Source organism: Fringilla coelebs, assembly GCF_963513975.1.
Source record: "Fringilla coelebs genome assembly, chromosome: 1".
In the NCBI taxonomy this organism is placed as follows: Eukaryota; Metazoa; Chordata; class Aves; order Passeriformes; family Fringillidae; genus Fringilla; species Fringilla coelebs.
Window position 1 is genome coordinate 138,464,517 of NC_140028.1, and position 14,846 is coordinate 138,479,362.

General features: G+C 41.6%; 1 protein-coding gene and 1 long non-coding RNA gene across 4 annotated transcripts in view; one reads left to right on the forward strand and one right to left on the reverse strand.

Moving 5' to 3' along the window:
* Nucleotides 1–8,070: 8,070 nt before the first annotated feature.
* LOC311164018 lies at nucleotides 8,071–9,178 on the reverse strand. The gene is made up of 2 exons (XR_014616833.1): nucleotides 8,704–9,178; nucleotides 8,071–8,307 (listed from the first exon to the last, which is right to left on the reverse strand). It is a non-coding gene; the product is annotated as an uncharacterized lncRNA (long non-coding RNA).
* The window catches only part of ZEB1 (zinc finger E-box binding homeobox 1), a 118,218-nt gene continuing 112,246 nt past the window's right edge, over nucleotides 8,875–14,846 (forward strand). For 2 of the 3 annotated variants that reach the window (XM_084223216.1, XM_084223218.1), the window contains exon 1: nucleotides 8,875–8,980. In XM_084223216.1, the coding sequence (XP_084079342.1) occupies nucleotides 8,923–8,980 (58 nt within the window). In that variant the 5' untranslated portion in view covers nucleotides 8,875–8,922. Of the gene's footprint in view, nucleotides 8,981–9,744; nucleotides 9,864–14,846 lie in introns of those variants that run through there. The other variant, XM_084223217.1, reaches the window with a different exon arrangement.

Genomic DNA, 14,846 nt, shown 5'->3' on the forward strand with positions numbered 1-14,846 from the left:
TAATTTGGACTATTGCTGTTTTCAGTTTGCTAATACATGGGGATTTGAACAGCAGCCTTGGCTGCAGTGGGAGTAATCTCCTGGGAAGGATGGGGCAGCCAGATGCGGGTATAACCAAGGGATCATGAATCTAGGCCAAGCCCATGCCTTTGTGACCTTCCTAATCTTTAAAAATAGCTTCATGCATGTGTGTATATATGCAAACAGATAAATTGTAGTAACAGATATACGCCATAAATGTTACTAAAATTGTTTGGCATGTTTTTTAACATTCTGAAAGGTAAGAAAAGCTAATGAAGAAAGGCACCCTGAGCTCTGCTGTAGTAGGAAGCGACAGACAACACTGTGTAGCAAGCAAGTAACAAAGAACACACAGATGAATTTACATGAAATATTTCCATTTCATTTTAGCCATGGGCTTTGCTCTGGTACATTTGGTGATTCCTGGCTGGCTGGGTACTGTGTCTATATTTTCTTTTATGTATGAAGAACGGCCTGTTTGCTAAGTTTGGCATTTCAGACTAGGTAGTCAGAGTAATGGACAGGTCTGTCTGTTTGCTTTTTTTTTCTCTGATCTTGCCCAAGTCAACAGAAAGGGTTATCCATCACTATTCCAGAGGAAAAACAGGCTGGGAAAAAGGCACCAAAACAGTTTGTTTAGGATTCATACCAGCATGCATCAGTGTAAGGAGAATGGAGACCCAAGCAATGCATATGTCCTTAAAATGCAGTTGCAGAGCCTGTAAAACAAATGCAGTGCATTACTGTTCAACAGAAAATGTGGCTGTGATTTGACTCAGATTAAGACTAGGCTGTAGTTAGAATGCCTTGAAATAGAGTCTGAAAAATAGGCTACCTGGCAGAGGGGAAATTAACAGGAGTTGCAAACATTATTTTTTAGAATAAACATTCCACTTCTGGAATAAACATTTAAGCAAGAAACAATGTCAACATAAAAACATTACAGAACATATAAACCATTTAGGAGCAGACCACTATTTAGGAAGCAATCAGCAACTGAAGACAAAGCAGTCTAAGGTGAAGAATCCAAGGCAGGTACAGCCCTGGATTCATGGTGAAGGACAATATTGAAATGAGGAGTTTATCCATTTTGCAAATTAATGTAACACCAAAATTAACAATGAATCCCACGAAGTTTTTGACATTATTTAGAATAAATAATGGCATGGCACCAAGGTACTGTTATTAATACAATTAAGCTAATTTCTTCTATCCTTCACTGAAAGATGCTGCAACGATGAATCCAAATACATCTGGCTGCAGGAACAAACTTTGAACTTTAGAATTGCACATCTCTGCAGAATAAGGCCTGCACAGTTATCCCCTCTATGTTAAGACTGCTCAGATGTTTTATAAACATTTGTGTGGATTTCAAATATTTATGGGGGGAAAAAAGCAATTTTTTTTTCATGCCATAACAAATACTTTTGTTTCCTTTGGTGTTGTGTGAGATATGATACATTATATGAAAATCCACAGAGGATTGCCTTGTCATGAAACAGTATCTAAATGTATTTGACAAAACAGACATCTGTTGCAGGTGAGACAACAAATTCTAGGACTTCTCACCCCACAAAACTGAGAGTGAAAATTAGAACAGAGGAGTGAAGTGATTTCCAAAACCCCAAACACCTCATGACAGGAAAATATACCTCACTGATTGGACTGATGTCAGGACTAAGAGATGGGCTGGAATTCATCTCACTGTGCTTTTGTGCCTGTGAGATGTGCCAGGCTCTACTGATTAGATCCCCACTAACTACAAAGTGGTTGGAAGGAATAGCCCACAAGTAAAAACTATGTGAGGCAGCTGAGTGTCACACACGGTCACCTGCCACGGTCCCTAAACAGGAATTTGTCATCACCCACAAGAACTCAACTGCCCACCTGAAGGACTACCAACACTTACTGAGATAGGCAATGAACCTGTGAAATAAAACAAAACTACCAACAACAAATCAAATTTTAATTTTTTTGCAGCAGATGGTGATGCCTTGTGAGGGCTGATCTAGAACAGAGGTTAGACATAGTTAAAGAATCAAGTAGGGATTTATTAAAAGGCCTCAATGGGTATACCTTGGGCAGTACAAGAGCCCAGTCAGGGCTACACCCAAGATGAAGCCAAAATGGTCACAAAAAGTGGAGGACTGGTCACAAAGTCTCTCACTTTTATAAGTTCTGGTCCATTAGCATATTGGAGTTAATTGTCCAATTAAAGCTTTAGCTTATGAAGTCCCATCCTTCTTGTTTTTTCTCTTCATTCCACCGTTGTTTATGCTCTTGGTCCCCAGCTAGAGAAGGAATCCTTTTGTCTCCCTACTCTGTGAAGAGAGCTTACCATCCCTTAATATGAAGCTCAAAACTACACACTAAAGCAGCACAGAATCTGAAAAATATAAAAGCTGAGGCATCAATAGCTTTTTTGTATTTGCAAAACCATGGTCAGTCAAGATGCTGGAGACACCTACAAAGCTCTGAACATAATTCTAGGTAGAATTCTATTCTTACTCAGGATTTTTTAGGCAAATTCTCTGCACATGTGAAGATCTGCTTCTGGTATTCCCTAATCTGCCTAATTCTTCACTCTACCTAACCACCTGCAGCTCTTTAAACTTGGTTTTTCTCTACCTAACTGCTCTTCAGCAACCAATTTGGGCTTTTCAGAACAAGCCAGCATGCATGAAACTTTGGGTATGATCAATCTTTAATATGAAATCCCAGTAGTTACTGAGTTCCTGCAGGATATTAAAAACCAAGGTTCAATTATATTCTCTTCTAATAAAAATCTGAACCATTGTCATTCAGCAATGATGGAAATTCACCTTCCTGAAGAAAATTCAGATTGGCTTCACATGTACTGATGGATGTTTTTGGTTATAAAATACTTAAAATAATAATGGAACTAGAGAAATATTATAATCTAATGGCCATAACATTTATCTAAATGGTGTGGGGAGTGTTTTAGAGTTCTTCTCTTAAGATGACACAGGAGCTCTTGTCGTTTTTACAGCACTTAGTCATCAATAAGAGAAAATGAAAGCTCTTCATAATATCTAAAGCCCAGGGATTTAAGATATTTCCCACCATAGACATCTCTGTTCAAATCTCCCCAGGAAGAACAGGGAACCTAATAAAGTTGAATTTTCAGATCATTTAGTTCATAGAAACCTGCGGACCACCTGCTCTCCTTTAATAATTACGCTAATGCAGGCTTTTAATACTCGGGTGAAAAAAGACATTTTCTACCTGATCCCACATAAAATCTTTTTAGAATTTTTTTTCCACAATGGAAAACAGAAAACCCTATTATTTGGATGGATCCATACTAGGCTTTTCTTTTTGATGGCGCAGCCCAAAATTCTTGATATGCGTAGCCTTATGTGAGAATCACAATCCCTTTCCAATTCTGTATCAACACATGATCATTCTTGCACTGAACTCCAATAAACTCAACTCAGATATAATTACACCTGAATTTTACATAGCTCTGTAGTTCCAATAAGTTTGGTCTATGCATCTGAGTTTCAAACATATTGCATTTTAACACCATATGTTTGTAACTATCAGACAGACCTTGCCAACCCTGAGAATCAGACAAACTATGCTGAGTGCACCAAAGCTTCACTTCACATTCCAGAAATTAACCATTGCAATATCTGTTTCTCCTTATGGTGTTGGCTGATGATTTGTTGAGGTCTCTTAAGCAAAATGAGACTTTTTTGTTTTGTTTTGTTTTTATTTATTTGTTTGTTTTGTTAGACACTTTTACTTTTTTTTTTCCTGTTTTTCTTTATGTTAATTCTGTATATTCAGAAGACACACTGCGAGCTCCAGAACAACAGCTTTCCTTTTATGTATTAACAAACATTCCCTGGAGAAACATTATGCACTTAAAGCGAGGAAAAACAAGAAACGAGTGATAACAAATGACTAACACCTAACATTAGAATTTGTTTCAACTACTAAAACCCCCAGATATAAATGAGAAGACTATGCAATGAAATAATTAAGAAATCAGATTTAAGTTGGGATTTAAAGAGCTGTACAGACATCATAACAAAGGGAATAACCCCAAATGAGAGCCAAATGAGCAATTGCACTAAACTGTGAGACAGCAAACAGCATAAGGGCTGGGGAGCAGAACTAAATCAGAAATAGAGGGGAAGTTACAGAAGCAAACAAACATGATCCATATGTGAAAATATTCACAACATATTAGTGTTTAATTAGTAAAAAGGATAAGAACACTTAGCAAAGTCATCATAAACAAAGATGAATGGAAAACGTGCTGCTATTAACAGCAGGCAATCTAACTTCACTACAAGTGTAAGTTGATCAGTAACAACTTCAGATGTAATTTTTTAAAAATAGTATTTTGAACCCCCACAACTGTTCACTATGCACCACTTATATCCAAATTTTCATTCCAATTCCATTTTGAATACATGAGATTTGCCTTTTGGATGAAGAATGTGAAATGACCTTTTCAAGTTTTTTCTCAAATCATTTTTTGCTGTGTGAAGGCTCTGAAACAGAGATCACAATGAAAGCTAAAATTAGTATAAGAATGGAAGAGTAGGTCCTTGTTCTGTTCTAGTACATTCCTTTTTTACGGCATACTAACCTGACATAGGTATCAGCACAGGTTAATCGCTTTCAAGAGAAAAACAATATGCAACAAGTAGGGTAAAGGGAGAGCAAGAGAAACAAAATGGGTTTGAAAGCCTTTGTGACCTTCACAAACACTTTTTCTTAATAAGGAAGATGTTACAAAAGTCAGTTGCATATGTGCAAGTTGTTACAGCTATCTATGCTGTGTACTTTTTGATGATTTATGGCAGAGTTACACCCTCACACTTACATCTTTCAGGCAGGTCCAATCTCCTCAAGTTGTGCAAAGACATGACAATTTATTAGACCTCATAAGCTTCAAGCTTTAAATGTACAAATAAATTCATGGTAAAGTATGAAAACAGAAAACAAAATTATGAGATGAAGAAAGTGAAAAAAAAGGTAATTTCCCATGATAAATATTTACAGTCTGCTCTAAATGAATGGGAAAATTTCAAGCAGCTTTACCATTTTATGAGACTGTACAGCATCCCAGGGTATACCTTCAAAACTTATTAGATTCCTTTGGAAACATAAATAGAAATTGGAAAACCACCTGAAAGGGCACTATACTTCTATGTTGTTACCTCAACAATTAACGTTTTATTCAAGATTAGTTCCTCAGCTGCAGTAAACTGTGTATTTTTGTGTCACTGTTCTCCTAACAAATCTTTCAACTACAATTCCTGTAGAGGAGTAAAAGTGTATTTAACAAAAATCAAAAAGAAAAAAATCATTGAATCATTAAATGAAAAATAAATTTTAGGAACTGAGGTTCCAAGAAATATGCAGAATTGAAAATAAAGCTTCACTAATGGAAATCAGAAAAAAAAAAAAAAGAAGAACCTCCACAAATCAGAAATAAAACAACAATATACAAGAAACAATACTGAGTTGTTTTCCACTGTAATTCTCAATTCATTAAACTAAATAAACACCCTTAAATCTATAATAATCAAGATACAACATGAAACTTCACTTCATAAGCATCAATAAGGAGTAGGAATACAAACAAAGGACTGATTGCTTTTATTTAATGATACATACTTAAGACATCATAAATCATAACACAAGATACAGGAACATTTTTAAAATGGGAAAAACTGTCTGTAAGAATCATTACCTGGTTTTTGAACATCCATACAACATCATCATAGTGTGACTATGGAAGTATTTTAATTCTTGTCTTCAGACAATGGAAATAAATTTCAAAAAAGGTGAAGTACAGCAGCTGTGCAATCCCACGTTTTAACTACAATAACCTATTCAGGTTGCCTAAATTCCCATACAAATCATGTTACTAGAAATTATTATGGATGACCACTGTCTTAGAATCTCTCCTTTAAAGAGATATCTTAAGACTGCCACATTTAGGAGGATGCAGAAATATACCTCTTCACTAAGACTTTGCAAATGAACATCTTAATTAGTTCTTGCATCCTTGACTGACAAGTCAGACTGAAAGCTGGGCATCATAATGGAAAACCAGATTTTCCATTCTTGAAGCACAAACCTGTTTAAATTACATGTACAACATGCTCACGTACTGCAGAACATGACAAAGATAATAGGAATTTTACCTAGTTGCTTTGCATCTAGGATTAAAAGGATGCATTAGGTAAAAATTCTTTTACAGTGGCTGCACCCTTAATTTAACACAGTAAATAATGGGAACTTTGTATACAAAGATGTGAAGTGCCCAGTTGCTTGGATTAATTACAACAAAGTTGAAAAATCAAACCCCCAAAACCCAACCTGTCTTCATGTCTATTTGCAAGTTGTGAATGAGACACTTTTCAGAATGAATAGTGATAAGGGTCATCAATAACTTCATGCAAAACATTAATCTCTGGGTTTTTTTTTATTTTCTAGACCTCCTTGGTCTCAAAGATAACATATACCAAGGTTGCTTTGTTTTTCTCTTCTCATTTATCCAAACTATAGCAGTGTACAGCTACCAATGTTCCTGCCAGTTTCAGTTCTGCTCTTCAGAAACTAATGGGCAGCAGGAGTTGTCACCAGTTTCTCCCAGCTGCTTGGAAACCTCAGGAGATTCAAGTTCAAACAGACACTATGGCTCTTGGAAAATGAGCACAACAAACACCAGGAGACTGTTTCTCTTCTCATTCTCTTAGGAAACATAAATTGCTCAAAAGGAAGAAACAAGAATTCTTATCAAGAGGTGAAAAGTGACAAGACTCAATGAAAATAAGCTCTTCAAAGTTGCTTATAGCGGGCCTGGAACTTTGTGTGGGCATGAAAGAGAATATTCTTACAAATCTGCAAACATGCTTACAGATATTATTATTTGCAACTACCTTCTAAGAACATGACTAAATTTAAGGGAGTAAAAACTTTGCATGAAAAATTGTACATCATATTTTGGTTCGTCCTCAAATTCATCCACAGAATGATAGAAAGCACCTAACAATTCCAAGACACCTTAAGCACTTATTTGCAATCAGTTTCACAGCCACAGGTTATCTTCTGCACAGAAACTTTACAAGCAAGGATGTTGAACTAAAAACAAAACTCTGCCTTAAAATTTGTAATTTGCTCACTCAAAATTTGAGCTGACAATTTTCACTTTTATCTTATAGTTGGTTTCATGTTGCAGTTCTTAGCCATCCTCATATTCGGGGTTCAGTACTCCCAGCTGACGCCAAATCTAATGCTTTTGAACGACTCCTGTTAGTCCATCAAGCACTTGGTACTGTTTGATTTGCTTCTTTCATCACTCTTAGGTAGATCCTTATTAAAATGCTGAGGTCAGCAGCCAACCACCACTGAGTAAAGACACATATGTAAAAACAATACACCTAAAACTTAAGGATTTTTTGAGAACTATCAGACAAATGATTGGCACCTGCAACCACTGCTTTCATGTAAGTATCCAAAGCTAAGGCTTGGGAGTTTTTGAGGGTACAATTGATTAGGAAAATATCCCTTTGGATCTTTACCTAAATCTGCACCCATTTTAACCCAATACTTCTTTTCTAAGCACTTCTGATTGTCTAGAATCTAGAAGCTTTTGTGGGAGCTTCAGATGCAAGATATGTCCATAAACTGGCAGTGTTCAATAGTCCATTTCCGATAGACAAGTTATGCTGCTTCCATGAAATGAGGTGACTTGCTAGAGATTGTGAATATATAGCATGTGGAATAGGACAATGTAGAACAGCTAAGGCCTCAAGTTCTGTAATGTATCAATTTCTTATTGAAAGTATCCCATTAAGTGAAATGCTTTCACTGAAATTTAATTACATTTAATTTCTTTAGATAAAAGAGTTCCCCAGAAGCACAGAACTATAAATTCTACAGAATCATGCCAAGATAAAGGAAAAAAAAAAAAAGAGAAATAAGAAAGCCTACAAGCCAACTTACTTAATTATTTTATTGCCTGAAGTGAAAAGCAAGAGTAAATAAATAGCACAAGTGTTTGATAGTTTTAATTTTTGTATACATTAAATAAGTTTATTAAGTTCAACAAAGGTCGCTTATTAATTATCCATGAAAAACTGCTCTCTTCTTTTTATTTATTAAGGCATAGAATTCTATACCTCTCCTCCTCTCTGTAAAACCGGGAAGTGTGACCAAGGAAAGCCCGAGTGCGGCAGACTTCGCGCACGGTGGGAACGGCGTCACGGCGCTGCAGCTGTTGGTTCTCGCTCAGCCCTGGAAGAGCAGACGCCGGTCCCGGTGAGCCGCGGGCGCGCCCGCAGCGCTGCGCGCCCCGCCAGGTGCGAGCCCCGCGGGCGGGGAGCGCGGCCCCGCGCCGGGACAGCCCCGCGGGCCGCGGGAGCCGGGCCGGGCCGCGCCGCCGCGGCCCCGCCGTACCTGGGGACGGCTGCCGGGGCCGCACCTGGCAGCGGGGCGGGCGCGGGGCCGGCCCCTCAGCGCGGCGCTGCGGGACTGCCCCGCGGGGATCCTCCTGCGCCGCCCCGGGGGCCGGCGACCACCGACACCCCCGGCCCGGCCTAACCCCGCCCCGTGGGGGTCCCCCCGCGCTGCCGGCGGCGCGGGGGTCGGGGGGCTCGAGCCCCCCCCGGGCGGTGCGGCCGCCCCCGGTACCTGCGGGCGCAACTTTTCCCTCGCCGCCGTTCAAATGCGCTGCCGTAAAGCGCCCGTCTCCCGTGGCAACAAGGTTCCGGGCGAGCACTAGGTGTAGGAAGGTGATGTAAAAGTAAAACCACCCAGTGTCGTAAACCAGGTCCGGGGGGGAGGGGAGGGAGTGAGGGGGGCGGGCGGGGGAGGAGGTGACTGGAGCATTTAGACACCAGCGAGCGGATCATGGCGGATGGCCCCAGGTGTAAGCGCAGGAAGCAGCCGAACCCGCGCCGCAACAACGGTCAGTCACCCGCGGGGCAGCGCCGCGGCCGCGCTGGGGCGGCGGCGGGGCCGGGGCGGGGGCCGGGCACAGCCGTCCCGAGCGCGCAGGGGGGAGGTCGGGCGGGCGCCAAAGTAATTCCCCCGCCGCGGCTCGCCGGGAGCGCGGCTCCCTCCGCACCGTTATATCCGCTACCTGCAGCCTCCCTCGCCGCCGCCTCCCTCCTCCGCCTAGCGGTGCCTCCGCACTCCGTCGCTGTCCGGGACCGTTACACGCTGCTTCCCCCTCAAGCCCCGCGACCGCCCCGCCGCCGGCAGCGGGCTCGGGGGCCCCCGGCCGCGCCGCCGCCCTCCGGCCCGGGCGGGGACGCCGAGCTCCGCGGGGAGCGGCGGGGGAGCGGCCGCCGCCCGCCCGGCCGCGGCAGCCCCAACTCCGAAACTTGTTACCTGCGCGCTACCCCGGGCGGAGCGGGGCCTCCCCCCGGCCCCGCGGGCGGGATCGCCCCGCCGCCCGCCCGGGAGCGCCTCTGCCGCCCGCCGGAGTTTCCTCCCCACTCGCCCGATAGCGGGCCGGCTCCTCGCCCCTGGCCGGCGCTCGCCTAGCTTGGGGCGGCGGTGGGGGACGCCGGCCGTCCCCGAGGGGACACACCCGGGAGCACATGCGGGGGAGGCACCGCCGCCGCAGCGGGCGGCGATTCGCGCGGGGGCAGCGCGGCCGCCCCGGGCCGGCGCCCCCGCTCCGCGCCCGCCCGCCCGCTCCGCGCCTCCCCGCCCCGCCGAGAGTTGGTGCCCGGCGGCGCCCCGCGGCCGCGCTGCCGCCCCGCCGGGCCGGTGGGGAAGGGAGGGCTGCGCCCGGGCGGCGGGGGCGGGCGGCGAAGTTTCTTCCCTTCCCTCTGGCTTCGGAGGTACCTGTTTGTATAATAATGGGTGGTAACGGTTTGGCCGGGGGCCCCCGCTCCGCTCTCCGTGCGTGTGTGACCAGCTGCTGCAGTCTATATAAGGAATTACATTTACATTTCAGGCTTAAGGGCTGCTGTGGGGTGGTGTTTTTTTCCCCTTTGGTACGTGTGTTACTTTAAGATGCAATGGGAAGGTACACGGCGGGGGGAATAAAGGCTCGTAACACCCACTCTCTACTTATTTTCTGGAAAATGGAGAAGTAGTTCGGTCCTCGTAGCACGACTCTTCGGAATAGGATGTAGAGTAGGCGATTTTGTAACCCTCCTTGGCAATTTTAGGTTTTATGTGGCATTTCCTGTGCAGGGTCACAGCTAGGAAAGCTTTGCCTGCGATCTGAGATGTTTTCATATGCAGTGAACGGTCTCCGAAATAGATCGGAATCACGATCGGTGCTTCACCTCTCTAATCCTCCCTGTTCGGGGCATAACGTGGTGATAAATGACGGCCTTTCCAGGGGCTAACGGGTTGGTTTGATTGCGTTGAACTTAAAAGGGTTTTCTTATTTTTGCTGTGTGCGGTTTCTACCAAGTATTCTTGTTTGCACGCTCGTATTATTAATTCCTTGTCCTAGTGTAAATATTTATATTTAGCTCATGATTTGGCTGTGCTAAAGGTAAGTTTGGAAAGTGCTTTTCTCTTTACCTTATTAAAAATGTGGATGATCAGAAAAAGGGGCTTTTCTTGTTGCTGACGACAACATGTGTGACATGTGAGTCTGAACCACCCAGCGTCTGTGCAGGAGCTGTAAACATGTTTACCTGAACAGGAAAGAAAATGGATTTTTCTCTTAAAGATCCAGTGATATGAATGCCATACTCTTAAAGCATATCAACAGATGACTTGAGAGAGAAATTTTCTGAAAACCGGGCTTTTGAAATCGACGGGGAAAAAAGATCCTTGATTGCTGCAGCAAATGGCAACTTGTGCAGGTAGAAAAAAAAGATGGTGTTTAGTTTTCTCCTGCATGCATGTCAGCCCCCTCCTGTCTGCTGCTTTCATTCTCAAGGGAGGGATTTATTTACCACGCTTGCTGTCAGTGTTTTTCCTTTGTGCTTAATATTAGAAAACCAGATTTAAGGCTGTTTAGGACAAACCGTTTTGTCTGCAGCATGTATCACTTGCAGAAAACAAAAGGTGTATAAGATCTGGTATCATTCCAGGTATCTTTCATCTTCATCACTTTTGGACCTCATTCCTGTGCCTACTTTATTATGTAAAGCCTCTGAGTCTTTATAAACTAGTTCTGTAATATAAAATGTAGTATGTCTTGGTTTAGGCTGGTTTTGGTTCCTTTTATTGAAGAATTAAAACCAACTTAAGTCATTGTGCATTGGAGCATCAGAATCGGTTAGATAATAGAATCTGGATAATAGAGATTTCTCAGCAGTGGGTTTATGTTTGACTTGCAAATATTTACTGAAGAAAATGCATAGAAAAAATGTTAACCCTTTAACCTTTAAAATAAATAAGTATGAGGCTTTTTTCCCCCCAAAGTCGCAGAATGCACTTGGTTCTTATAGGTATCTTCTATTAATGAGGAATGGGCATAGGGGAGATGCATAAGCAACTGGCTTGTTTCTAGTATAAAAAATAAAGCATTTTTATGTTGTTTCCTATCCATGTTCCCACAGAATATGAAATTATTACAGAGAGATTGCATTAGACATCCAGTATGCCAGTTAATAATACTGGGCTATGGCATTGAGTACTGTAAACTTTTCTTCTTTTTATCTCTTGTTAAACTTAATACAGCTAATCTTATACTGTAAACTTTTGTTTTTTCTTTCTTTCCCCTGCTTTCTCTTTGTATTTGGGAGCCATCCTGGTGCATTAACTCTAGCTGGAAAGACAGTTTTATCATCCTAGCTCTGGAGCTGGTTCCTTGTTTATTGGCCCCTACAGGAGGTCAGCAAAGAGCCGATTGGTGCTGCCATTAAGGCCTCCACTTACAAGGAAATCTGGCACTTCCTACCTGAAGAAAACTACCCTGTGCCATTGTCCTTAGTTCTGGGCAATACACAAACAACTTCTGCTACAGCAGAAGAGTTAACAAAGCGTTGAGATAATGTGATAACAGCAGAAACACAGCGCTGGTTGGGAGTCTCTCATGTCATCTACTTATTTCCCTTCTCCCTCTTTTTTGATGGAAAAATGAAGAGGCAAGAGAGACATGGTTTGGGTATTTTTTGCCAGTCATCTGCATAGCGACACTCTTGTGAGACTTCTGAGTAGACTTCAAATAGATTCAATATCAGCAAAGGTTTTCTTATTCTGAGTTGGTTTGCAGTCAGGATTAGTTGCTTTCTTAGCTTCTCTCATGTATGTTATGGTATTGTCTTTGTTCTTATTAAACAGCAAAACTAAAAGTGACACATCTTGTTCTTCAGCAATGCTGTGAGATAAGTAAAACAAAATATTTAAAACTTTACTTCCTAGAGTGTGAAAAGATATCAACGTTAAGTATAGATGTTCTGAAAATAATGCAAGTATGCCTTCAGGTTTGCAGATGCATAATTGATGGTGAAAAGAGGAATGTATGAATCTGGGTAAATTCTGCATGCTGTCAGGTACATGTGAGGAGAAGATATAAGCCAGCCTTGATCACAGTGAGTTCATTACTAAAAGATTATGTCAATTGACTTGTTAGAGTGCTATTCCAGTTGCTTTATAGTTGGTTCTTCTCTTTTTATTTCTATTAGGTAACACTTTCATATAAAGTTTTGCTACCAGGCTAAGAATTGTAAGAAGACTGTAAGTCCCTCGAATAAGGCAAAAGCATATTTCTTCTAGCTCCAAGGTGTTGGCTACCGGCAGGACATCAGGTGTTAGTGACACTTGGGATACAACATTCCTGGTTGTGCCTGTCTTCTCTTGCCCCCTTGCCTTTCTTTTTTGCTAGGTATCATGTTTTCACTCTAATGTTAATTTAAATTTGCAATTTGGGATTTGTGGAATGTAGCCTGAGTTAAAATTCCAGGCACAGTGAACAGGTCTACATGGACAACTGAATTAACTGTTTGAGACTGAGGAAACCTTCTCTCTTATAAACAAGTAGTACTTCTGTTTTAGTGTTAGTTACTGAAATACAGTGTGAGTTCCTCGTCACTATTTCTTCATTTTTCTGTCAGCAGTCAGTGCTTGTTATTTTAACAGTTGTGTAGCAGGTTGTCTTATGGTAACTAATTACCTGAGGCAATTGGGTGTTTTTAAAGTAATTTGTTTCCTGAAACAATTTGCCTTGCTTGTAGGGCTCTGTACATGTGCTGCTGAAAGTGTTAATGAAAAGTAGCAAGAAGATGAAACTTTCCTTCTGACATGGGCTTCCCACTCATAGAAATCACTCAATGTTTTTAGTTTGAAGTCTGAGGATTTGACTTCTTTAATTCAGTCCAAATTTTCTGTTGAATATTTTTAGTTATATCAGGTGGACTCAATGGGGAGGGGTTTCTGTGGACTTTAGTCTTTATGACAGATCCTGTTAATTTGTGTTACTGACTTTGGTTGGGCTCTTGCTCTCTCTAAGCAGCTCCTTTGTGGACAGAGCAGGAGGAAGGGGTTCTACAGCTGTTCCCTGCTTCCTTCCCCACTGAGACTCCGGTTTTGGTATTAGCCTGTAATTTTTTCTTATAGACATTTTCCTGTGCTGGGAGGAGAGGCTGAAGTACTCTGAAGTTAAAATATCACTGTAATGCCTTTCCTGGTGTGGAAACATCTGTTTTAATAGAGTTTAAAATGCCAGTGAGGGATGGCAGACACTTTTAACATGCGTGGGACTCTGTATTACTATGGTAAAGAAATAAAATTAACTTCTGTGAAACTTAGGTTGTAGGTTTTTTTGCTCAGGGTTTTTAAACTGATTTTTGATGAACTACTCTCTATTGCAGAGAAACTGCTGAAACTACATTACCTGGCCAAATGCCTCTTAAACATCCCTGCTTCTAAATTCAGTCATTATTATTTACCAAAAATATAAGTTTATTGCTCAAGTCATTAGCTGTTTGTAGTCACTTCAAAAACTTTTAACTAATTGATATTGCAAGCTGATTGGAGTAGGTGTGCTTTGTCAACTGTAAACAGAACATTCTGAGTCTCTGGAAATTATAGGGCTTCTACTCATGATAGGTTTCAAATACCCAAAACTAGAGGTTGAAACCCAAAAATTACTCTATTTTTATGTAGGCTTTTGTACCATATTGCAAAGTACAGTTCCAGATTAACTTTCAGCTGATTAACATCTATATTCCTGAATTTTTCATGGTCGTTACCTACATTTTTCAAGACGAGTCACACCTAGGATCTTTTCTGTTTTGGGCAAGTAAGCAGAACCCTGTCTTTTATTTGTGGTCTCAGAAACATTGGTGCTTCATTCTGGCAGCTATAATAGGCCTGTTATTTTTGAGAACTAAATTCTCAAGTGACTTACCCAAGGTCATACAGGAAGTCCATAGCAAGACTGAGTCCCAATCCATTTTTAATCCTCAGGACTACTCTTGCGTTTGGCTTGATCTAGAGCCTTAAAGGGAAAGAATAGTTTTGTCATTTGGTGGTTACTATTCCTTTCAGCTTAAATAATTAAGTTCTTTCATGTTTATTGGAATATTTTTGCTTCTACCAAACAAGTGGCAGGACGCAACATTCAGTTTTTCTTTAGCCATTTTTAAATGGTATTAAGATAGTATTTTCACTGGTGATGTTTCCTGCCTTCATAGTCTATGTAGCGATGTGCCAGAAAAGTAGAATGTTGTCTTCTGGTGTGTTTTGTATTTCCAAATCTTATGTTCAGTGATGCAAGGGTAGACAAAAATAAATCACATCAGGAAGGAATAAGTTAAAGTCTACACTGTTAACATCAACGCTGCTGCTGTAATGTGGAGGGTTTTAAGGGTACTGTGTTGGAGTTTAACATCTGGGCAGAAATTATTTCACCA